The sequence below is a fragment of the Archocentrus centrarchus genome, chromosome 10, assembly GCF_007364275.1.
Source record: "Archocentrus centrarchus isolate MPI-CPG fArcCen1 chromosome 10, fArcCen1, whole genome shotgun sequence".
NCBI lineage: Eukaryota > Metazoa > Chordata > Actinopteri > Cichliformes > Cichlidae > Archocentrus > Archocentrus centrarchus.
In genome coordinates, this window is record NC_044355.1 from 24,677,558 (window position 1) to 24,702,172 (window position 24,615).

Consider the following 24,615-nt stretch of genomic DNA (forward strand, 5'->3'; position numbering starts at 1 on the left):
AGGACAAAACAGGAAGAAGAAAATACCAATAAATTAATTTAAAGGCCTTTTAAGAGTAAGGAATTAATTGTATGCATGTATTATTGCATACATAAGGAAAATTCGTGAGTGTGGAAATTGGCATGGAGCAGTATTAGATTAATAGGATGAAACGCTGCATCTTTGTCACAATAATAACCAAATATATTTCTATTGTAAACAACAAAATTAGAGAACATGTTCGAACATCTTTCCACCACATGCGTAAAAATCACAAGATGGGAGTAAGTTTTGAGACGTTTTTAACAGAATGTGATTCTTTACGTTTTGGATCAGCTTTACCTGATTTGTCAGAAGGATTTTTTTTGTAGTAGGCACCACAAAAAATGTTGAGAATAAAGTCGAAATTTTGTGAATAAAGTCGAATTGTGGTGATTAAAGTTGTCAGTTCAAGTGAAATAACTGCCACAGCAAAATGCCTTGGATAGATGAGTTAGTGAAACAACTTGATCAGCTGTCTTATTGTGTCTTGTGATTCAACATAGCCCGTCTGTAGGTGTAGCAGCCGTTGCAGTTGTTTGACTTGAAATTACAACTTTAATTTCCACATTTTGACTTTGTTCTCAAAATTTTGACTTTATTCTCAAAATACACAATTTAAAACATTTTTCTTAATGTATGAATTTGTTAATACTCCTACTCATACTTCGTATGAAACAAAGCCTGATTTAGTGTTCCTACTTTGATTAAATATATTTTTAAAAAGTTCAAGTTCAATATAGTGAAACGTCCTACACGCATGTGCGTATATGACGTTGCCGTGTTGCGTGATGACGTCCAGTTGTAGGCTCAGCTATGATGGCAGCCGTAGGTTGACATCAGTACCATACTGAATATAAAGTATTTAAAAGTTAGCGGAAACCCCCTTGACACAATAACGTGGAACAAATTAACAGTTTTCTGATAGTACACGCTTAAAACACACACCTGCCCGGTTTGGGGAACGGTAAGTTAACGCAGCTACGTTCACCTTTGCTATACCAAAGTGGCGCTGAGTATATGTGTGTGTGCGTGCGCGTGCTTGCGCCAGGTTCTCTCATGTTCTGCACACAGTCTCGGTTTTCTGTGAGCTAGCTGTCCACCTCCAGAAGCTGTTTTGGCGCATTAGAGAGCCTCCATTCCTCCTGCTCCTGTTCAGTAATGCTAGTTCTGCAGCCTGCTAACTGTTGCAGTAACCTAGCTAGCCGAAGTGCTGCCGAGCTAATGCGAGAAGCAGTCGGCTAAGCCCGTCCTGCTCGTCTTGACTAGATAGCTGCTCCTCCCACTGTGTGTGTTTCCCTATATGTAACAAGAGTTAGCATACACTGTACTTGTATAGAAGCACTAGCTGCCGGTAAAGTTAGCTTCCCCGGTGTGCTACAAGCAGGCTGCAATCATTTCCTGTGCCTAACACAGGAGCGTCACAAATCCTTCTGTCTTTACCTCAGGTGTTAAAGTGCACTTGTTTAATATAGTATAGTGACCTGTGACAGCACACCTATCCACCACATCCTGCTCTACTGAGATCCAGATGTTCTGCTTATATTCCAATACAATTCTCTGTCTCCTTGCATGGTGAAGTGGCACTATGCCCGCAGCTACTGTGGATCACAGCCAAAGAATATGTGAGGTTTGGGCCAACAACCTGGAGGAGGAGCTCAAGAGGATCCGACATGTCATTCGAAAGTACAACTACATTGCCATGGTGAGTGGTGCACATAGGCATAGTCCACTGTCTGACCCTCCCCTTGCCCAGATTTCCATTGTTCATAGTGACTCGTCTGCTTGCAGGACACAGAGTTTCCAGGTGTTGTGGCCAGGCCGATCGGAGAGTTCAGAAGCAACGCTGACTATCAGTACCAATTACTGCGCTGCAATGTGGATTTGCTCAAGATAATACAGCTGGGCCTCACATTTATGAACGAGCAGGGGGACTACCCACCCGGGACATCAACGTGGCAGTTCAATTTTAAGTTTAACCTCACGTAAGATTGCCATCCTGTCTCAGTCTGTTTTATTGTCACTAGTGCCTGATAGACCGATTGATCAGCCAATGTTACCAGCTGATATTGGCCCATCAGTTTGTGCAAATAGTAAAACCTTTTTTCTTTTTTACTTACTATACAAAGATGCTGTAACTTCATTGTTTACAGTACTCCCAGATCTTTCTTTAGCATATTAAAAACATAGCTCTCACTCCAGCTGAAAAGATAGTGCAGTAAAATACTGTAATTTCTGGATAGTTGATAAATACAGACCCTGTTGTTTTCCCTTGCCAGTATAACTCTTGTGCAAAGTATCAGTTTTTGACTCTCTAAAAACAAGTATTGCACAGGCCACAAAAATCCTTTATTGTTCAGAAAGTATTTTTCTCGATTCAGATGCATGCAAATTTACAGTTAAACCTGAGGTGTGGACATTTTGTCTGCCCCTTCTGGCAGTGAGCAAACATCATTGCAGCTTCATAGCACAGGCTCTGCCTTGCCCTTAATCACTGTTGTCACTACACAGTATTCCACTGTAGCCTTCTATGTCACTAAAAAATGCTGAGAGAGTTACCTGATATTTGAAAAGAGCTTCAATGTAAAATACGTTTGTTTATTTCTGTGTAAAAGTCCTGCACTCCACCTTTAACAGAACATGACTGATTTTAACACACAGGCCTGACTGTTAACTTTTTTTGCTCTGCACACTGTGTCTTTATGCACATTGAGTTTGAAATAAAACAACTAATACTACACTGCACTGCCAAGTCTCAGCTTTACTATGAGTATTACATCAATATAGAAAGAAGTGAGACCTGGTGCTCAAACGTAATTGGACAGATGCATAGAAAATCAAACAGTCATTAATATTTGCAGTTTTATTACCTCTGTAACCTCCCTGATGATGACCTCCCAGTCCTCTCCTGCAGAGGTCCCCAACCCCCGGGCTGCAGACTGGTAGCAGTCCGTGGGTCATTTAGTACCGGGCCACACTGAAAGAATAACTTAAATTATTCCGGTTTCATTTATTATCTGAGTCTAAATTATGTTTTGAAAAATGGGCGGATTCTTTCTGTTCCATCCATGACTCTTGACGTATGTCAAGGCGCTTGTTTCAGTCATGTGATACATCACCGATAAAATTAAACCCACAAGCTTCACTCGTTCTGTGCCTGTCTAACGAACTAGGTTGGTTGACTTACATAACGCTCGTATAAAGTGCTTTGAGTGCTCAACTAGAGTAGAAAAGCGCTATGTAAGAACTAGTGCATTTACCATTTATATTTAGCAACACCGGGGACGGCAGTGAGGTGGCCCCAGCCAAGCATTAAGCTGACACTCTACGGCACACGACACAGCGGCTCTGCAGCCACACTCCATGTGAAATCAATCTTGCTGTTACTGTAGGGATTCTGACAGTGTATTGGTGTGCCGGCTGATAGTTAGTGAGGCCAGTCCCAGTCAACCCACAAGCTAGCAAAAATGAGTTGCAGAGAAATAAGCTGAGGACTCACACTGGCGTTACAGTGAGTTGTATTTTTCATACACTTTGTTTTTGCTGTGTATCTTATTTTGAAAGCAATGGTGACTAGAGTGCGTGGGGGGCAGAGAGGATGTTACTTGTGTTGTTGTTGCAATGTTGTAGGATGCATGCAAGTACACAGTGGATTCATGTTTATTATATTTAGGAAATATCAGTTTTTATGCCGGTTGTATCATGTATTTTGTTTTATTTGTCCACCACGCCAGTCTGTGAAAATATTGTCTGACATTAAACCGGTCCGTGGCGCAAAAAAGGTTGGGGACCACTGCTCTGCTGCACACATTTTCAGCTTCTGCTGCTGCCTTTTGGAATGCAGCTCAGTCAGATTGCAATCAGAGGGCTGACTCGGCCAGTCGAGAGTTTTCCGTCTCTTCACTCTTGAAAGCTCTTTGGTTTTATGTAGAGGATTGTTGACCTGCTGAATAATAAAATGTCCAACAGGTTTTGATGCAAGTGGCTGAATGTAAAAGACAGAGGAAGGTTCTTGTACACCTCTGCGTTCATCTTATTACATCTGCCAGCAGTGAAATCATCAATAAATACCATTGAGCCAGGGTGTTTGGAAGCCCAACAGAAGCCCTTCAGTGTTAGACGATGTGGTGCTTTATGTCGTGAGCTTTTCCCTTTCTTCAGACTCGCCATCATTTTAAGAGAGGAATTTTTGGTTTGATCCACAATGCTACTTTACTTCTCTTTTTTTGGCACAAAATGAACTGCAGCCTGACCTTTCTGCATCTGAAGTCTGTCAGTTGTGTGCGTCTTAAGGTGAAACCTCTCAAGTTGTGGTGAAGGAGTCTTTTCTTGAAGAAAAGCTTGTATGCCTATCTCATTAGGATCAATCATAACTTGCATATTTTTTTTTTCTGCTAATCCAGAAGACACCCAGTTTACTGATTTTTGGCAAACAACTGGGGTTTTTTTTTTGTTTGTTTGTTTTGTGGCTAATCTGGTGCATTTCTGTGTTTTTCTTCATTTGTCATGTTTTTACTGCAACTCTTGCAGTTTGGGTACAATGTGTTAAAGGGCTATATCTCCCTCACAAGTCTTGCAGTATTCATATAAACCTACTCAAATTCATGCTGAGACTTAGCACTTTGATGTAATATACAGTATACTTTTTCTACCCCCACATAATAACTGGCCACATTAAACCTGAGTTGAGTGTCTCAGCTTACATAAAGATGAGACAAACACAGATGAGACATTAGACCAGTGGTTCTCAAATCCAGGCCTCGTGGCCCAGTGTCCTGCAGGTTTTAGATGTGTCTCTGCTTCCACAAACCTGAGTCAAATATAGAAGTCATTAGCAGGACTCTGGAGAACTTGACTGCATACTGAGGAGGTAATTCAGCCATTTGATTCAGGTGTGTTGGATCAGGGACACATCTAAAACCTGCAGGACACTGGGCCACGAGGCCTGGATTTGAGAACCACTGCATTAGACTGACTAGTAAGCCACATATTTACTATAGCTACAAACAGTGATGAATTTTACAGTTGTTGTTGTTCATGCATTTTAGTAAAAATTTCATATGAGCAGTTTGTCATTCAGGAGCAACATTCAGATCCCTAAATTCAAACTGTTGATTAGTGACCTCTTACCTAATTATCCTATATAATTGTCCTTTGTTGTTTGTGGTTGTCTTCCCCCTTAGAGAAGATATGTATGCACAGGACTCCATTGAGCTCCTGACCACTTCAGGGATTCAGTTCAAGAAGCACGAGGACGAAGGCATCGAGACACTTTACTTTGCAGAGCTGCTGATGACATCAGGTGTGGTGCTTTGCGATGGAGTCAAGTGGCTGTCTTTTCACAGGTATTCTGCTGTTTGCACCAATAAATCTAAACTGACTTAAACCTTTAGTAATGTCATTAATAACACTTGTGTTTGCCTACTATTTCACATCCAAATAGCTGCTGTGAAACAGGTCTATACCTATTTTATACACAGCTATCTTGAAATATGGCAGCATAACCCGATTTCCACAATCGCCTTGACAGGGTATAGCATTTAGTTTATGTCATGTTGAGTACACATGACAACAACGTATGTCAATCAGGTTCATTCAATTTGAAATAAAATTTGTTTGCTATAGAGCAGTTTTGTCTTGTAATTAAAAATAATGAGATGTTACGCAGTGCTATGATTATTTTAAAACAAACACACTAATACAAAAAATACCGTACCGCACCGAAGTCTTGAGCCACCCCTTATTTATTTATATTTTTTTCCTGAGGAGCCAGACTTTATCATTTTATTTAGGTTTTCTTGAGCAATCGTTCTCCAGCTTTCTGAAGGTCTTTCAAAGTTTTTCTTTGGACACTGGCTGCTTTTTCACTTATTTTCAGTCCAGTCCTTGTACCTGACCATTTCTAGAGCTTTTGTTGTTTGTTAAGCCACTTAACACTGACCTATGAATCATTCAAACGTAAAGGGGCACCTAACTCAAGGGATGAGCCAGTGTTGTCTACACATCAATAACCAACTTGGCATAGAACCCATATGAAATTGTATCTTTAGGCACTTTGTTGCTTGCAGCCTGTCACAAAAAACAGTATTAAAAAGGTATTAGCCGAAAACATTATAGTAGTAGTAATATAGTACTTAGTATACCTTGTAATACTTCAAGGGGTGGCTGTGGCTCAGGAGGTTAATCCAAATTGTGGATGGTGATTCGATTCCTGGCTGCTCCAGTTTGCATGCTGAAGTATCCTTGAGCAAGATAGTGAACCATGTATTCAGTATCTCCTGGTGTATTTATCGGAGTGTGAATGTGTGTGCAAATGTTAGAAAGATAGAAAGCACTTAGATGTAGAACAAAGGGCTGAATGTATAATGTGTTGTATAAAGCGCTTTAAATGCTCAATCAGAGTAGAACTAGAAATGTTTAATAATTTAGTATGTATACATTTATCCTTAAAAGAACAAAAGGAGAAGTGGGAGGCATAAATAAATATCTACAGCAAAATGAAAGTCTTGCCTTCATGAAACAGGAAAAAATCCAGCAGAGACTTAACACAGGACCGTCAGTTGATCCATCTACTGTTCACTGAATCCTCATCAGAAATGGCCTCAGTGGAAGGCTCTCTATCAACAGGCCATTCCTAAGGAAGTGAAACAAGTCAAAAATGCTGAGGTATGCCAAATTACACAAGAACTGGGCTGAAAATCAGTGGCAACAGGTCTGATGGAGTGATGAATCCAGATTAGAAATTTTTGGCTCAAATGTATGTACAGAGGAGGTCAGGAGTGAGGTACAACAGTGAGTGTCTGCAGCCATCTGTAAAACACGTTGGAGGCTCTGTCATGGTTTGGTGCTGGATTTCAGCCAGTAGTGTTGGAGATCATGTAAAATTGATGTAATCATGAACACAGAAAAGTACCATCAGATTTTGATCCAGTCTGATTGGCAACGGCTTCATTTTTCAGCATGACAGTGATCTCAAACACACTGCCAATGCAGTAAAAGCAGTAAAACCTGGATAGAAAAAAAACCTGTCGGTGTAAGACTCTCAGTCACTGATTCAAGCCTGTGAGGATTGTAGAAACTCTTTTTGCTTTATATGCTGTATTTCCATGTCTGTCTGCTCTTCTCACTGCACCTATTTCCCTTTTTCCAAGCAGACTATAAAGAAATGAGGGTGGGTCAAGACTTTCCACAGTACTGTATACAGTAGATTAACATTTTGCTGTTACATTTGCTGTTCTTTCATTATGGAATTTTGCTCTCTCTGGACAAAGCCATTTATAGCTCAGCTATTTTTCAGGTATTGGCCATAACTCGCAAACGACGTGACCTAGGATGCTCAAATTTATACCACAGATGCATAGTGTTCAGGCTTGTTCACTGACTATAACAGCACTTTGACTCCTCCCCCTTCCCCCCATTATGAATTCAAAACAGCCGAGCGTTGGCACCCGCTCAGCAGCGCTCTTGTTCATCTTCTGCTTAACATTTTCATTTCAAACTCCGTTTTTTCCTCCTGTGTCTCCATGGCAAACTAAAGAAAAGTAGAGTTTGGATATGAAACAAAGGTCAGGTTTGAAACATTGCTGACATCAGCTCGAGTGCCTCTTTTATTCATCCTCTTTATATTTAGTTTTCTCTGTCAGTATAGAATTTATAACTAGAGTGTGTTTTTATAGATATTTCAAAAGCCTTAGTTATCTTTGTTTCCTTGAAGATTGAAAGTGATAAAGTAATTTGACACCAGCTGCTGTGTGCTCTTAAAAACTTTGTTAAAGTGTGTGTGTGTGTGTGTGTGTGTGTGTGTGTGTGTGTGTGTGTGTGTGTGTGTGTGTGTGTGTGTGTGTGTGTGTGTGTGTGTGTTACAGTGGCTATGACTTCGGATACCTGATTAAGATTCTGTCCAACGCTAACCTTCCTGAGGAGGAGGTGGACTTCTTTGAGATTCTTCGCCTGTACTTCCCAGTCATTTACGATGTCAAGTACCTCATGAAGAGCTGTAAAAATCTGAAGGTGCTTTGATAAATATTAGAGGCAGCATGCACAGAGCATCTCCTTCTTTATTATTTTAATCACCTTGATTTCTGATGCAATCCCTCAGGTTTTACTTCGATTGCCTGCACTGATCTCAGGTGTGTTGCTTTCAGGGTGGGCTTCAGGAAGTAGCTGAGCAACTGGAGCTGGAGAGGATTGGACCACAACATCAGGCCGGCTCTGATTCTTTACTCACAGGCATGGCTTTCTTCAAGATGAGAGAGGTACGTGCCTCATGTAAGAGAGTGGACTTAGTGGAGGGAGTCTAAACAAGGACCCAGTTAAATGTGTTGACTTATCTTACTAGGTCAGACCTAGTAACACTTCCCTGTGACTGATGTGTGGATTATTTCTAAGATTATATTTTTAAATATAGTTCAACATGTTGTCGACCCAGCACAGGCAGCACGGTGATTAGCACTGTTGCTTCACAGCAAAAAGGTCCTGGGTTCAAATCCACGAGAGCCTTTCTGTGTGGAGTTTGCATGCTGTCCCTGTGTCTGCGTCTCTCTGGGTATCCCGCCTTCCTCCCACAGTCCAAAGACGTGGATTTAGGTTAATCTGTGATTCTAAATGGCCCCTAGGTGTGAATGTGCGTGTGAATGGTTCTTTCTCTCTGTGTTAGCCCTGTGACAGGATGTTGCCCCCAACCCTGAATGCCTTAAATTGGATAAACAGAAGATGGATGTTGTCAACCCAAAATCCAGATGTATTAAACACATTAAAAAATGTAGCTGGTTAAAAACCTCAGTCTCTGATGGTGATGACTTTTGTTAAACCGGTGAATTAAAGCTGAAAGTCTGCACATCAGCCACAGTCTATTTGTTTGACCAACTGATAAAATCTACTGTGGTGATGTATAGAGAAAACATTACAGCCAAAAAAAAAAAAGAAATTGTCTCAATGTCCAAAACTGGGCCTAATTGTATAAAGAGCATCATACATGGAGGCAGGCTAAGAAACAACCCACTCTGGCTGTGGCTGCATTCAGTCGTCCAGCAAATTTTGCAGTCAAAGCGCTGTTGGGAAAATAAAGGTTTCCATACTGGAGACCCTGTGACCCTGGGGCTTTTATTTTGAAACAGTCGCTTAAAGTGTTTGTATCAGGGATTTTGTCTTTGCATATATAATTTGGATTTTTCAATTAAGGCATTATTAGCTATGAAATAAGACATAAAGTCAAAAATTAGTGATTTGTCACAGTGTATTTTTTGAGGCTAAAGACCTTCACACTCATATGGTAGGGTAGCCACGGCCTAAAGCTTATCCTTCTTTACACTAATTTGGACCATAATTTACAAAATGAACATCATGATGTATTCAGTAAGACTTGAAACTAACATTTGAGACCATGAACTGGTCAGTGACGCTTTTACTGTGGTCATAAATCAAGTAAGTGGTGGGCTGGTTTTTGCATAGGCTTCTGTTCAGTTAAACTTTTTGCAGCCAGAGGAGCCGCCCCCTGCTGGCCACACCAAATAATACAGGTTTAAGGCACTTTAATATTATCATCACTTTTCACACTTTGAGCCTGTCGTCCTGTTGAAGAACCCCTAATCAGTTGCATTGTTGTGTGTTTTGTCATTGAACATGTCCTCTGCTATTTACGATCCTTCCCACAGATGTTCTTTGAGGATCATATCGATGACGCAAAGTACTGCGGTCACTTGTATGGGCTCGGCTCGGGCTCCGCCTACGTCCAGAACGGAACTGGAAACGCTTATGAAGAAGAAGCTAACAAGCAGCAGTCGTGACATCACTCCGCAACTCTTCCCATCATGCACATCACATCCTCAGTCAGCACGGCACCGACGCCGAGCTCCGACACCTGAGTGACAATAATAACAGAAGACGAAAATAACATACACATGCATCGTTTAGCAAGCTGTTTTCTCAGTTTCTCATAGGCTCTGCTCACCTTAGACCAATGAATATGATGGTCCAAAAGAAGAAAAAAAAAATCACAGCTGTCCTCACACATGCAGCAGCTGCATGTGTTTGAGTTTAGTCTTTTATTCCTAAGAGGCGGCGTAGATAGTGTGGTCGATTCAGTTAAATTTAACATGCTTGATAAGATGGGATTTTAGTTTTCCTAAAGTGTTCTGTAGAAATGTTTTGCACTTTAAAGCTCTAACCTGGTTTTATAAGGAAAGCTGAAAATGTTTCCTGTGTGTGTGTGTGTGTGTGTGTGTGTGTGTGTGTGTGTGTGTGTGTGTGTGTGTGTGTGTGTGTGTGTGTGTGTGTGTGTGTGTCTGTCTCTCTCTCTCTCTGGCCTCTTTGTTGCCTTTTCTATGTTCCCATTTTACATTGTGAACATGTAAAACTACTATCACAACTCTCACCACGCTCAGCCTTAAAAATACCTGCATTCTTATTGTTTAACTTTTTAATTTATTGGCATTGACTAGTTGCTCCATTCAACACTAAGACCACACACATTGCCTCTCTAATAGCTGAGTGTGTTGACGTGCACTCGAATCTTGAGGACTTTTCTAATTGGTCCCCATAAAGATTGAGTTTATAACGACCTGAATAAGAGCTAATCCCACTGTGATAAGCCTTTAACCACTGAACTGGTGCGGACGATGAAGCAAGTGGATGCAGTTTCTTTATTTTTACAGTTATGGGGAATCTCAGCTTAGTGGCATAGTATGTACCCAGATGCATACAGATGGTTTTCATTGATCATGCATGCAAACACCCTCATTGGCAGTTACACATATGGACAGAGGTATCACCTCTCCACATGGTCAGCCACGCTAAAGTTACTGAAAAACGTTGATAACAGGAAAAATCCAGCTGTAGGACAAGCTGAGGTTACCAGGAACTACTCTGTTGAGAGTACATTTTCATTTTAATTGAAGTTTCTCGAGTTTAGTGTTGTAATAAAAGAAGCAGAAACCTTGAGTGATGGTGCTTTTTAACAAGCATCTTTGTTCCACAGGAGTTGGCTTCACTTGTAGTTCTGACCTTGGGATTACACTTTTTTTGTGCTCTTCGTTTTCCTTCATGTGTTACTTTCCAGTTCATTCATGCTGCGTGAAACAGCCGCGTGTACAAAACAACAAAAGAATAAATGCTGTGTTGTTGAATAATACCCTGAACTTGCATAGGTGTGTGTTGAAGTGTAGGCTCACGGCTTATTAACCTCCCTCGGCGGCAGAAACTTGACAGCTGAAGCACTTCTTTCTTTCTTTGTGCAGTACATCTCTCTCATACTGTAACAGAGTCGAAGAAGAATATGCAATACTACAGAGGAATGTTTTTAGATTATTTTGTAAATAAAGGCTTGAAATTTTTCTACCATCATATCTTTCAATGGCTCCACGTTCTTCCAGTAAAGAATTGAATGAGACTGAAGATGAGCTCATTTTATTCTTATAAGGCATCACAACTGTACAGTACATTGCCTCTCACATCCATATTTAAATCATACAGAGAGAAGAATAGAAAAATAGATCAAACATAGACTGTCACTATGAAGCTTCTTTTTTTGTTTTTTGAGACAAGCATACATTCTTTAATTTTCAGTGATGGTTTAAACATTTGCAGCCCCAGAAGGTCAAAATAGACCACACAAAGTGACCGGAGCAGATTTTTCTTTTTCTTTCTTTTTTGCTCTGCAGTACATCCACAACATGTGAGATATTAAAACACAACAGAATCTGCTTTTTGATGGGGAACAGATCTGCAGCAGCATTGCACAGAGGCTTGTTTTTGCTGGCGGGCCCTTCGTAGACGGAACAGTCAGAAAGCTTTTGGCCAGCAGTTTGACGTGTACTGAAGGAGATATTTGGCGGCGGGGGGGGGGGGGGCATGCGCGTGAACGTTGTCGCGCGCACAGAGCACCACCAGCTTTTAGGTGTGACCGCAACATCCTCACTTATGATGCTATAAAGATTTAGCAGAGCCCTTATTGAAATTTAATTACTATTAACTACTTTTTTGGGGTGTGTGTGTGTGTGGGGGGGGGGGGGGGCATGTTCACTTCACAAGGGGGTTTTGTGTCGACATCCTGAGATGAGAGCATGCATCACTTCATCAACTTCCACAATAATCAACATGGTCGGTGGATAAACCTGCGCCCAGTCCCTCCAAAAAAAAAACAACTTCACTGACAAAAAAGAAAATGAGAAATGGCTGAAGGAATGTCAGTTATATAGCACATTAACATCACTACTAATCTATACTCAGTGCAAACATTTGGCAAACTGCATCTACTCAAGTGCTACACTGTGAGAATAACATAAAACCAACAGACTTGCAGGTATTTCTGAGAGTTTCTGAGACACGAACTGCAACGTAGAGAAGCAGCTCATTCAGTGTGTAAAGTGCAAAAAGTCCACTCTTCCACTGCTGCTCTGTGCTTATTTGTGTAAAAAAAAAAAAAGGAAAAGAAAAGAAGAAAATGGGGTAATTGGAATGCAGTTTTAAATACAATCGACTTGTTCGAGTTTTCAGGCAGCAGCAGATAACAATAACAGAAATAAGTGATGACGATTGTTTTTCATTTCCTCTCATTTGCTTGTCTTGTAAAACTCTCAGAAGCAGTGTGCATTATAGAAAACAACAAATATCATGATGTCACCACCACATCACGTTCTGATAGGCACGGACACCGAGGAGGGGGCAGCACAGACCTGCAAGACAAAACTAGTAAACTGGATATTTTTGCATATGAAATTATGAATCTGATTCGGTGGATGACTTCTGCATGAGTGTGAACGTACTTTTCTGGTTTGAAAGTGTCAGATGTGGTTACGCCTCATTTTCTATGGTCATCCCTGGGTTACTAGCACCTGAAACAAACACAGGTGGAACATTATCCATCACATGGGTCATAAAGATCTTTACTTACAGTAAGTTTTGAGCCACACCTCATTTCTTTATATTTTGCTTGGAAAATGGGAAACAGGAGCAGTGAGTTATAAAAGGCAAAAATGGAGTTTGTACAATTCTAATAAGTTTGAAAGTTTTTTTTTTAAGGCCACACTGCACACCATGCCAAGATATGCCAAGTTTTCAGCTGATAGCTCTTTGGGAATCACCTTGTTGGTGCAAAAATACTATTGCATGCACCAATTGTGCCAAAGATGACACAGTTTGACAGTGTCTTCAAAACTGTGTTATCTTTGGCATTTTTCATAGATTCAACTAAAGAAATCAGAACAAGTTGTTACGTGCAGACACAACACTGGGAGTTAGGTGTTTTTTTAAGTGCTTGAATGATTCATAGGTCAGGGACTTACCAAACAAAAAACATTCCTCTGAAAATGGTCAGGTGCAAGGACTGGACTGAAAATGAAGCGTGGCTCAAGACTTTAGCACAATACTGTGTATTTTATTATGAAGCAGTTACACAGAACCCCATACATACTAAGATCTTATCTTACCCTTCCTGTCCTTGTCTGTTGCACTGTCACTCTCAGACCAGGAGGGGGTGCTGGTGAGCAGTCGACTCTGACTTTCTCTAAGTGGTTTGGAGGGGAACTGGCGGCCCTCTGCTGCACTAAAAATACACAAACAGAGCCAGGGATGAAAATTCTTTCAAACTGGCCCTATAATTTAAAACTGCAAGCCCATAACTAATAGTCTAACAGCTAAAAGGTGATTCCCCCCTGCATCATTAAACCTACACAGACGATAAACCACTATAGGCTGACGCGCGGTTGTGCAGACTCATGTTTCTGTGAAGTACTTGAGTTCACATATTTAATGCATCTCACCTCTTGTTGGGAGGGTTGGAGTCAGTGGGGGAGGAGGGCTGCTCAGGATCCAGATTCACCAGGCAGGTTGGGAACGAGCAGCCATCACCTAAACTGAAAAGTCACCAAACGAGAAGAAGTGTTTTTTATGAGCCAGTTACTGCAGATTGTAATTATTTTTACATTATGCATGTTTAAGTTTAAGCAGAGTGTGTTAAAGCAAACCTGTGTATGTTTTTGCCCACTGGGAACTATAGGATAAAAATAAATGCTAAACTGTAACATTAAAGCAGAGGTGGATGATGAAGTCAGCAAAATGACTCTGCAATGCAAGTTATGCAATGCAGTGTTGTTAGGTAACATTAACCACCAAAGAGCTACTAGTCACACCCCTGCAGCAGCCTCAAGGGCTGAAAATAGAAGCCAATGTGAAATGCCAAAAGCTGCAGTTCCTCTAATGGCCACTTGAGGCTGCCTTCAAAAGGGGGCCAGTCCCCATAGACTCCAATGTTAAAAAGCCCAACTTTACAGCAAAAATAAGCACGTTTACAGATGGGGGCAAAAAAAGGTTTTTGTTTCTGTGGCTAATTTAACGCTTCATAAAAACATTACGATGGGAGGGAGGGGTTTGTAAATTACCTATTTAAATGTTATAATGGCTTAAAGTCAGGGACATGGTTACTGTGACTGACAGGTGTACTTCACCTGTGCCTCAGACATGAACCTCTTTGACTCTGTTTTTTGGATTTTTTTTTTTAACTCTTTTAGGTGCTATGGCTTTCCATGTAGTTACTATCTAGGAAGTGTGTGTTCCATTTTTCAGATTCTTCTTACTTTGCAGTTAATGTGGCCATCACTGCCAAAAAAACTGTAGTCATAATATTATTTACACTACAAAACTGGAGCATCTGCATCAATTCACAGCGGTGATGTTGCTGTTTTGCGAGATCTAATGCTCTGTTGTCTCTTCTGGGACTTTGTGTCTCTTTTGAACCATTTTGTTTCAAACTAAGTGGCAGTGCTCACTAATCCCCGAGCTGAGCGCTGACTCCATTCATTCAAGATTGCTTTGACAATGCTGTGTTAAAATATGCTAAAATAATTGACTAAATTCCTTTTTTTTTTCTCGCCCCTTCAACATTGCCTGAAGGATGTAAATATGAAAGAGATAGACATGAATTCCCTGCATGACTCACTGAAGTGTAAATGTGTGCGTGAGCATTATTCAGAGCTCGTTATGATGTAATAATAGCATTCTGAAGAGGCTGTTTTTATGTCTTTATTTGAGATGCCAGAAAAAAAAAAACATTAAAAAATGTTTCTGATATTGTGTTTTCATTCAAATATTAGCATCCAGGCAGGTGTGGGTTGGTTGTAATTCTACTGATCGCATTATGGTATCTTGAAGCAGCGCCTTAAGTCTCTGACCTGAGACATTAGAGGTCATCAGGGTTCATAAAAATGTAAAATTACCTTTATAAGAATGGCATTAATCATTTATGACTGGGTTGGATGCTTTGCCTTTTATTCGATACGTTTTCGATGACCTCACCTGGAGAAAACAGGAACTGGCCAGTATTTAACTTCATCGCCAAAGACCTGTCGGAAGTTCTTACTGAAACCCAGACTGAAGCCGTTCTTATCCGTGCCGTGGCGGAACACCGGAGCACGCACAGCCTCTGAAACAGCGAACATGGAGAAGAAGGATAAATCCAGCTCTCCCTCCTCCATCTCTACACAATCTCCTATTTTAAACCGGAGCTCATTCAAACAGCAGATCATCACAGAAGCCGCTCCGGCTGAACTGCTGCATCAAGGAAACAACTCGGCATCAAAGTGTCTTTGTTTTGCAGGAAAACTAGATCTCTGACTGTTTCCTCAGGTGTGACTTCTCCTACTGAACATCATATCAGTGTCTGTTACTAAGCTGCTTACTGCTCCGAGCCTTGTGTCTTTGCATTACACTGTAACATACTCCTCTGGATAATCCACTCTCCTCAACGCACAGGGACAAAGTGTGCCACTGTGCACACATAATGAGAAACTCCTCTGTCTGATAGCAGCCCAGAGAGGCTCATCAAGTCAGTGCACTGATGAGAATGGTGACAGACAGAGGGAAAAAATGCTATAAAGCATCCCTCATCATTAGTGCAAAGATGACATCGTGCAAACAGAGGAGGCAGATTCTTAGGGAAGAGAGAGCTGATGTCCAGCTGAGGCTTTGCAAACACTGCGTCAAACTCAAAACACACAAACACACGCGGGTGCGGGCATGAAGTACCCCACCTACCGAGAGTGGATCTGTTCTTGCAGACGAGCCAGCAGTGGTAGATGAAAAGCGAGGCCAGGCTCACGGAAAACATGGAGGCCGAGAAGAAGAGAAACAGGATGTGGAACTTTGCCTGAGTGTCTGGGAGGCCTTTCTGAGGGGAAAAAACAGCAAGAAAAAACATGTTAAAAGAGCTACACCGGCACAAAGCTGACATAAGGAAGAACTAAATCTCATTGGTGGGTGTTCTCTACTGCAGAGGCTTCAACTAGCTGCTCTAAGGGAAGCTTGAAAATCAATCTCTAATTTAGTACCGATAACAGACTGGTTGGTTCATACCAGGTATTCTTTTAGACGGAAATGTGCTCTACCTCCGGCCTTGTGAAAACAGGTAAAACATAAACATTAATCTGTGATTAAACATGTTTTAATTAAAAGGCAACACACACACACATATTAGATTATGAGCAGTTCATACTTACAGTCCAAAACTTAATGAAGTACTGAAGATCTGTAGCAGTTATAAAAAGGCAGTAGAGTAGCGAGTATGCCAAAAACAGCATGAAAAACTTGTAGTTGGAGAATCCCACACAGTTGTTTACCCTGTGATATAATGAAAATATGAAAGGATGCAGGCTGCTGATGGATGCTTTACATTGCATCAACATGTATTAGCAGGTTTATTAATTTTAGGTAATGAATGAAGCAGACAGAAATCAGTTGTTAGAGCACCTATTTGATACATTTGTGTGTATTTGGGGTCATTAAAAAAAAAATTGCTGATAGCATAATGTTGAAATCCATTTAGACTCAACAAAAAGTCAAGATACACAGTCTATTAGGCGGCAAGGTGATAAACATTGGTCCTTTTAACCAATTAGAGACCAGAACGCGGTTACACTCCAAGAAACTGAATAAACAATCTCCCAGATTCTACTGCTTTATGGCCCAATGGAAAAGTCCCACTGATTCTCATGTTTTTTTGGTGTGGTAGATATGGCACATTATTCACAAGAGAACAGACAAGCTGATCATGTTTTAGAAAAAAATGACACAGACTGGAATCAGATTTGTTTTGTCTCCCTCTGCTGCCAGAACCAGCTGGTAGCTCAGAGTATCAGATCAAGCTGTTCATGCGTCTACATCAGGGATGGAAAACCTTTTTTTGTTTCCCAGAAGGCCTTACCGACTTAGAGAAAAATGAAAGCTGGAACACAGAACATGGTGAGAGGTTACGATGAAAATACTGCTAACGTTAAGGAAAATTCCACCTAAATGCTCTATGAACATTTAGCACTAGCTTTGCATAGTGCTGCTTCTTTTTGGCACTTTAGAGATTCTTATGATTTCCTTTTAGGGCACTGTGGGCTGAGAGGCCTGTTTACTAACTGGGCATGTAACTGGGCAATGTGGTGCAATCTTGAGTATGATGGATTACAGTGAAAATCGAATGCCTTGGGGCTTTACTGAAAAGGAATTTCTATCACTGAAGAAGAAAACTGCATGTGCGTACAGCGGTACACCAATACAGCATCAATAATCCAATATTGTGTGTTAAATAAAAGACAGTCAGTCCATACCAGGGGCAGTGGTGATCCATCTTCAGGATGCATCTGTAACACAGCAGGGTGAGACATCAGTAAAACTGCACCTGGATGCTATGTATTGTGTGGTCTGTTCTCTGTAGGTGCATAAACAGGGAACCATACTTATCACAGACTGAACAATGGTGACATCGATCAGGCTTCAGCAGCTGGCAGCGGTCACAGAAACGGATTGCTGAGGAGACACAGCCAATTCAATCACACAGCCGTCAGCAGTAGTAGCAGCAGCCTCTCCTAACTCCTGACCACAGACTAACAAGGTGACAGGCGCTGAAATGAGCTCTGAGAGCTGCATGTCAGTCTAGACTGTTCCAGTAGTTCTGCATCAGCAGCGCTGTGTGTGGCGTACTGTACCTCCGGAGTTGGTACGGGTGTAGATGGGCAGATCCTTGGCTATCCTCCTCAGGATTTCCTGCTGAGACTCTCCCCGGTCTTCACGCTCCAGCAGCTCCTTGTCAGAGTGGGACAGGTGAAACTATGTAGGGCAGAACACGGAGGGAAAGGCAAACAACACCTGCGATTTATCAGCGGTTCAATCTCTGATCACTGCTGTTTACCATGTCTTTGCATTTGTCCGAACGGATTCAATTATTCTGCCAGAAAAGCCGCATGCTGTTTGAAAATCAGTAACGCGGGAATTTCTGTTACTGTGAATCCCAACTTAGCAGGCAGTGAAGGGTATCTCTGTTTCTCCCATTTGTTTTGGGCTTTTTCTGAGCCCTTGCCGCCACCGATGCAATTTATGACTGAACTCTGGAAACAAATAACTGTGACAATAACAAACAGCACAGCACATGTGAAATTGGAGTTTTATTCCAATCTCCTAAATCCTCAAGTGATCCAACAATCGCAGCTCATAAAGGAACGCCTTCATATGAGGTGACTATTGCCTGCACATGTGCTTTGCCTCAGAGGAAAATGCAAAGGTGGCTTTTCTCTTAAGATGCATGCATGCATTCACCCCTGGAAAGCTTAAGTGCTGTGGTCAGTATCACAGCCATTAAGAGTGCAGATCCAGGCACTTCCACTGGAAAGTATTATTAGTCTAAATGCAGCATTCAATCACGCGGGGAAGCTCTAACCTACATCTTCACTTCCCACCGTGCCTCATCATCCCAGCCGTCTACACTGCGTCACAGTCGGGCACACTCACCTCCTTCAGGGGATTCATGGGCTTGGTGAAGATGGTTTGCCAGTACGCCCACACAAACATGATGAAAATGACATGGTACACCAGCAAGTATACGACTGCAAGCAAAACAGCAAGAAGAACACCATCATCAGTTTTCAGTGGTGCGCATTTAACCATTTATTCACAGTCTGCAGCTTCACTGAACATGAATAATGTTAGTGATTCAGCATCAGGTCTCGTCTTTTTTACTGGAAAAGAAGTAATCAGCCTCCAGTAATTATTATTCATTGTTGTTACGCACACTGAAACAGTGTAAATATGTGGGAAAAATTCAAATCAAAGAGAAATCAGATTAAACGAACAAGTTGTATAAATTCGGCATTGAGATAATCACGGCTTCAGCATCCAGCTTAATTACTTTTAAGATGCCTTAAGTGTGTGCTGATGGAAATTTTATTGGAGGCATAGAATCCATTTACAGAGAAGCTCTTTCAGACTTTCACAGCCGTGGCATAATATTTCCTCCACTAAAGTGAGAGCCGGGGTGGAAGTATGCCATTACTGTTTGTCAACAAAATTATGCAAAAAACAAGCTGAATTTCATGATATTTGGTAGGAAGCAGGTGGAAGAGAGCCCGGAGTGGTGGAGGTATGCTCGGACAGTGCACAAGAGAGGTGAAGAGTGGGTGGAGACAGTGACACTGATAAAAAGACAGGAGGTGGCAGAGCTGAAGATGTTAAAATTTTCACTGGTTGTGACCAGAATGGACAAGATGAGAAACGAGTACATCAGAGGGACAGTTCAGGCTGAGCAGCTGAACAGAGAGGCAAAGCTGAGATGGTTTGGACATGTGCAGAGGAGGAACAGTGGATAAAAGAGTGGAAAAGAGCAGGACCACAGAGAAGATTCATGCATGTAGTGAAGGAGGATATACAGAGGGTTGGTGTGACGGGGGAGGATGTTGGGGATAGGCTGAGATGGAGGCAGATGATCCACTGTGGCGAAAGAAGATGCAGCTCACTTTCATTGAAACTTTGAAACAGGGCGCTAGCAGAGGGCACACTCGTTGAGCACCCTTTTACTTTCATTTGTCCACAGTTTTGTTATGACATTTTGTATGTATTAAGTACCTTGAGGCGACTGTTACTGTGATTTGGTGCCACATAAATAAAACTGAATTAAATTGAATTTGACATCAGTTTTGTGTAACTGCACGCTTCAGACCATGACAATGAAGTTAATTTATCGTTCTAGACTAGAGACACGCTCACAGTGATGATGCTAAAATCCTGACGCTGCATATGTTTTGAAATTATTTGGCCATGAACCTGTTTTTTTTTTGGTTTTTTTTGTTTTGTTTTGTTTTAATAGGTGGTATTTAATCTAACAGTGACATTAAAAGCCACCGGTCATCCGGATTTATCCTCTGGAGAGTCTGAATGTTTGAATGCCATCCATCCAGTGGTTGCAGAGATATTTCAGTCTGAACCAGGGTGGCTGGCCAACAAATTAGCATTTCCAGCCTTAAAGCCGTGTGCAAAGATTGCTAAAAATGAACCACTGCTGACAATTTTTGGTGCCTTTGAACTCATCTCCATATTCTGCGGCTGTAAAATGCACACTAAACAAAACCCTTTAAACACACAGCCTAATGAAAGAAAAACCTAATGACACACTTCCACCTGGGGGTTACCTTTGCAAAGACTGAAGGCCACTCAGTTCAACATCTAACAAACAGAGCACAGCTGAAGAGTCTTATGAGCCTCGGGATGTTAAATGGCATTATAAAGCACTTACCCTTTTCTCCTGTGTCTTTGATGGATTCTGAAGAATGAAAAAGGAAAAAGGAAAAAGACACAGTCAGACTGTGGGAAAAGTAGATGTTTTTTGTTGTTTTTCTTCCTTAACTCGGGGATGACCTACACACGTTTTTGACTGTGACTGTCAATACGGTTGGCTGACAGTCAGCGTCTGAATTGAAATCAGCAAAACTGAGAAATGCTGACTGTGTAAATCCTTCATTCCAACATCCAATCCCACACAGTCACAAAATCAATATGCAACACGCTCCCTGTCAAATAGTTTGACTCATTGTTCCTCCACAGCCAAGCACCGAGTAAAGGTAGTGAAAAACAGAGGAGCATCCTGCACAGTGTGTGTGTGTGTGTGTGTGTGTGTGTGTGTGTGTGTGTGTGTGTGTGTGTGTGTGTGTGTGTGTGTGTGTGTGTGTGTGTGTGTGTGTGTGTGTGTGAATTCCCACAGAAGGGACCGGGTGAAGCTGGAGGCTGACAGGAGCGCCTTGATGAGCATTCCAAAAAACCTGCACAAGCACACACCTTCAGAGCCGGCCTCAAAGAGGCAAGCGAAGACCTGTTGGGAGATTTGCTGTTAGTGTTTTTTTTTTTTTTATATTTACCTAAAAGCAATGATTAGTTAAGCATACGGAATCATCCATCTTTAGCAATTAGGCTGTAAAAGCAACACACACACACACACACACACACACACACACACACACACACACACACACACACACACATGGAATGCTGGAAAGGTGAGCCAAGGAGCTGAATCGAGGCACGCAGCCAAAAATTGTGCGCATGTTGCCATGCCAGCATAAAAGCCCCAGAGTCCGACAGTGTGTGTTTGATTAAGGACACGTGCATAGAAATGTACTGATGTCTATGATCGGTCCTGCATATCAGCGTTCCCTTTTCACATTTGCATTCTTGATAAAAGGGATTTCCAAAAACAGACTCCAAGAAGCCAAATATCACCCAATTTCACTTCTTTAACAATCTTTAAGAGACCAATTGTTCAAAGGCTGATGTTGGGGGCTTTAAAAGAAAGTGGGTCAACCGCAGATTGCTTCAGGGTGAATTATGTAAGCCAGACAATGGGATTAACATGAGCTGATGAGCGAGACATATCAGCTGATGATACTTTCACACAACTGACTCTGTGTCTGGCTGCAGAGCGCATGCTGGCCCTGAGCGGCCGCTTTCCTGCCCTGCTGCTGCTGTTTTCATCTGCCCGTCCCATGTGACCTGAGAGCATCACAATTTCACTGTTGTTCTGCAAAACAACACGGTTAAAAATATATATATATAAGAAATAAATAAAGCTCTGATCAAACAGGGATTTTGCTTTTCTGTTACCCTGAAGTAATGAAAGATGTCTCGTGGGTGGCAGCAGACACATGGTGACCTGTAATTCTAGAAAAGGTTCATCCTGGGACAGGATCTGGCTGCTGTGTCATGACATTGTGACTTCGGCATACACTGACTCTCATTTCTGTCTAAATTTGGAGAAGATCAGATAAAGAAACAATCAACCAGAACATCAAACTGCCTCTTCCTGTGTTTGCTTCTGTTTGGTCTCATTAGATGTTCTCCATTTCATGTCCCCTTTTTTTGTTGTCGTTGTTTTTGTTTTTTGACAGAGCAGATTTTCTTTCCTAGTGGTCTGACAATCTGCCAAATGGAGCACAGGAGTAGGCTGCTGAGACTCCTCTGAGACATCCTAGAAACCGTTACTCACAATCCAGGTCAACTTTGCGTTCACTGTTCACCGAGGGGGCTCGCTGTCTGTAACCGCACCATCCAATGTTTGGCAGCTGGAGGGAAGTGAAGGAAGGAGGTCTGACTCAAAAGCCATAAGAGCTTTAGGTCTACAAGATAATGCTGGTGGCGTTTGTGTTAGAGGATACAAATTCACATGATGGAGCTACTACAGATTGAACCTGAAGCTATTACAGTGAGACTTTAAGATAGTGCTGGTAGAGGTGGTAGAATCAGATGAACTGAGACAGATGGTCTAATCCCATTCTTACACCCTGTGATATATGCCATGAAAATCCACTTCATAATAAAAACAGGTTGCACAATCCTTCAGTTTCAGTGTGCAAATACACATTTCTCACTTGCCTGCAACAATATGCTGACAACTGGCTGAAGTGTTGTTGTCATGTGACTGTCCACACACTGCGTAAACAGCAAGACATTATTCTGCATGCCAAAAGAAGAAGAAAAAACAAGCCCGTCCACAAACTGCTGAAAGAGAAATGTGTTTCAAAAACCCACACCAGCCAGGGGCATTTCCCCCTTTTTCCTCACACTCACACTCACACACACACATACGCAGACACACATCAACCCCGTACTATCGAGACAGCTCATTCTTACCTATGCAAAGCTGCAAAACAAACGCGTAGTATGACCACGCCACTATGAGAGCGATGAACAGGACCGGGATCCAGTACAAAACTCTCTGACAGCCCCGCTTGATACTACGCGAGCCCGACGGTGCCATAGTCTAGGAGCGGATCATTTCCCGTGCGCATTCGTGTGGTGCTCTCCCTCCCCTCTTCTCCCTCGCTGCGTGCGCGCGTGTATATGTGCGTGTCTTCCCGTAGACTGTCACTGCATCGTAGCTCCGGCTCTGATCAGCCTAATCGACAGCTCAGACGCAACATCCTAAACCAGCCTCCCGCCCGCCTCTGATGCCTCCTCCTCCGCCGCTGCCGCCGCCGCCGCCGGTGCTGCTGCTGCTGCTGCTGTACTGCTCTCCCCTCTGATCGTCCTGCTCAGCTACTAGTAGAGACTACAACAACATATCAGACGGCTCACGCACACCTATGCACGCGCTCAAGCACACACTCAGAGTCCTCGCCGCCCCTGCTGCCTGCCTCCCCACAGGTTGCCATGACGTCCGCGGGATGCTGCAAGCCTGGCACATTTTTCAGCGCGCGCAGAAAATGGGTTCAATAAGTTCAGACAGACTCGCGACTGCCGAGCACGCACGCACGCACACGCACACGCACGGACTACAAATATAGGTCCAGTCTACACAAGACCGTGAGCTCAGTTGTACCTTTCTGGTCAGTTTGTCAAATTTGGGTGATGTGAAGCAGCTCCTTCCCCACCTAACCATTTCGCTCAGTGTGTTCTTGTTTGTTTGTTTGCTATTCTATCCGTTTCCCACCGTCCTACCTTTGTGTTTAATCATTACTTGACAGTGGAGGCGGAGGTCTGCAAGATCCAGCTGCTTCTGCTGCATCTCCACCTGCAAAATATCCTTGCAGTCCTACTGCAGAATGCATTGTACAGAGCAACTCAGCCATACTGCACACTGTATTGTGTGCCAGTTACCATCATGTTTTACACAGTGATTTGTAATTAAAAAGCAGTGAACTGGAGATTTGAAACGGAAGAGAAACAAATTGTACTCTCATTTTTGAGTAATGAGTACCTTCAGAGTATTTTACAAGAAAATAGACATAAATTAGATTATAAGTATAGTTTAATGTAATGTTTTCCCTACCATTTACTCATTTAGTGGTGTATTCTAACCTCGACTTCTCACTTTGTATCAACACATGCTGCGGTTGTGTAAGCTACAGCTTTAGTGTGTCCTCTTATTTAGAAGGGCAAACACTGGAGGCATATGCTTGACACTTGAAAAGGTTTGTGGAATCATACCCTGGCATAAAGGACAACAAACAAACAGCGTTAAAAAGCAAAAACAAAAAAACAATAGTATATTGGAATTACATTTCAGAATTGTGTCATTTAGGCCTGGGCATGACTCCACAAACCTTTGCAGGTCTGCAGCTTGTGCCTTTGGGGTTGTCCCATTTGAACGAGAGAACGCCAAAGCTCCACACAGTAATAGCTTGCATCTCAAAGGTATACTCTGTCTGGATATGCTATAATACAGCCTGCACCTCTATAGTAATGTGTAATTGCAAGTTAAGAAGTGGAGGATAGGATACTCTGTAATACATTCTGTACTGCTATTGTAATATGTAAGCACTATGTAAGAACACAATACAGTTTGTACCCATTCAGTAATGT

At 42.0% G+C, this 24,615-nt stretch overlaps 2 protein-coding genes across 6 annotated transcripts; one reads left to right on the forward strand and one right to left on the reverse strand.

Moving 5' to 3' along the window:
- Positions 1-813: 813 nt before the first annotated feature.
- Positions 814-11,356, forward strand: cnot7 (CCR4-NOT transcription complex, subunit 7). The gene is made up of 7 exons (XM_030738714.1): positions 814-985; positions 1,600-1,723; positions 1,810-2,003; positions 5,202-5,363; positions 7,884-8,028; positions 8,163-8,273; positions 9,672-11,356. Exons 2-7 carry the CDS (start codon positions 1,607-1,609, stop codon positions 9,801-9,803), a joined length of 861 nt encoding a protein of 286 aa, XP_030594574.1. The 5' UTR covers positions 814-985; positions 1,600-1,606; the 3' UTR covers positions 9,804-11,356.
- Positions 11,357-11,405: 49 nt separating this feature from the next.
- On the reverse strand, positions 11,406-23,234 carry zdhhc2 (zDHHC palmitoyltransferase 2). 5 transcript variants are annotated; one of them, XM_030738711.1, is made up of 14 exons: positions 22,945-23,234; positions 20,558-20,584; positions 18,781-18,875; positions 17,982-18,078; positions 17,733-17,802; positions 17,604-17,636; positions 16,506-16,626; positions 16,363-16,401; positions 16,045-16,177; positions 15,307-15,433; positions 13,776-13,868; positions 13,443-13,558; positions 12,780-12,848; positions 11,406-12,689 (listed from the first exon to the last, which is right to left on the reverse strand). In XM_030738711.1, the coding sequence occupies exons 1-13, from the start codon at positions 23,069-23,071 to the stop codon at positions 12,808-12,810; spliced, it is 1,119 nt and encodes a 372-aa protein (XP_030594571.1). In that variant the 5' UTR covers positions 23,072-23,234; the 3' UTR covers positions 11,406-12,689; positions 12,780-12,807. The 5 variants fall into 5 exon arrangements, 4 of the variants coding, with proteins under 4 accessions (XP_030594571.1, XP_030594570.1, XP_030594572.1 ...); XM_030738710.1 differs by having other exon boundaries at positions 17,982-18,102; positions 22,945-23,229; XR_004020443.1 differs by lacking the exon at positions 13,443-13,558 and having other exon boundaries at positions 17,982-18,102; positions 22,945-23,232.
- Between the last annotated feature and the right edge of the window lie 1,381 nt (positions 23,235-24,615).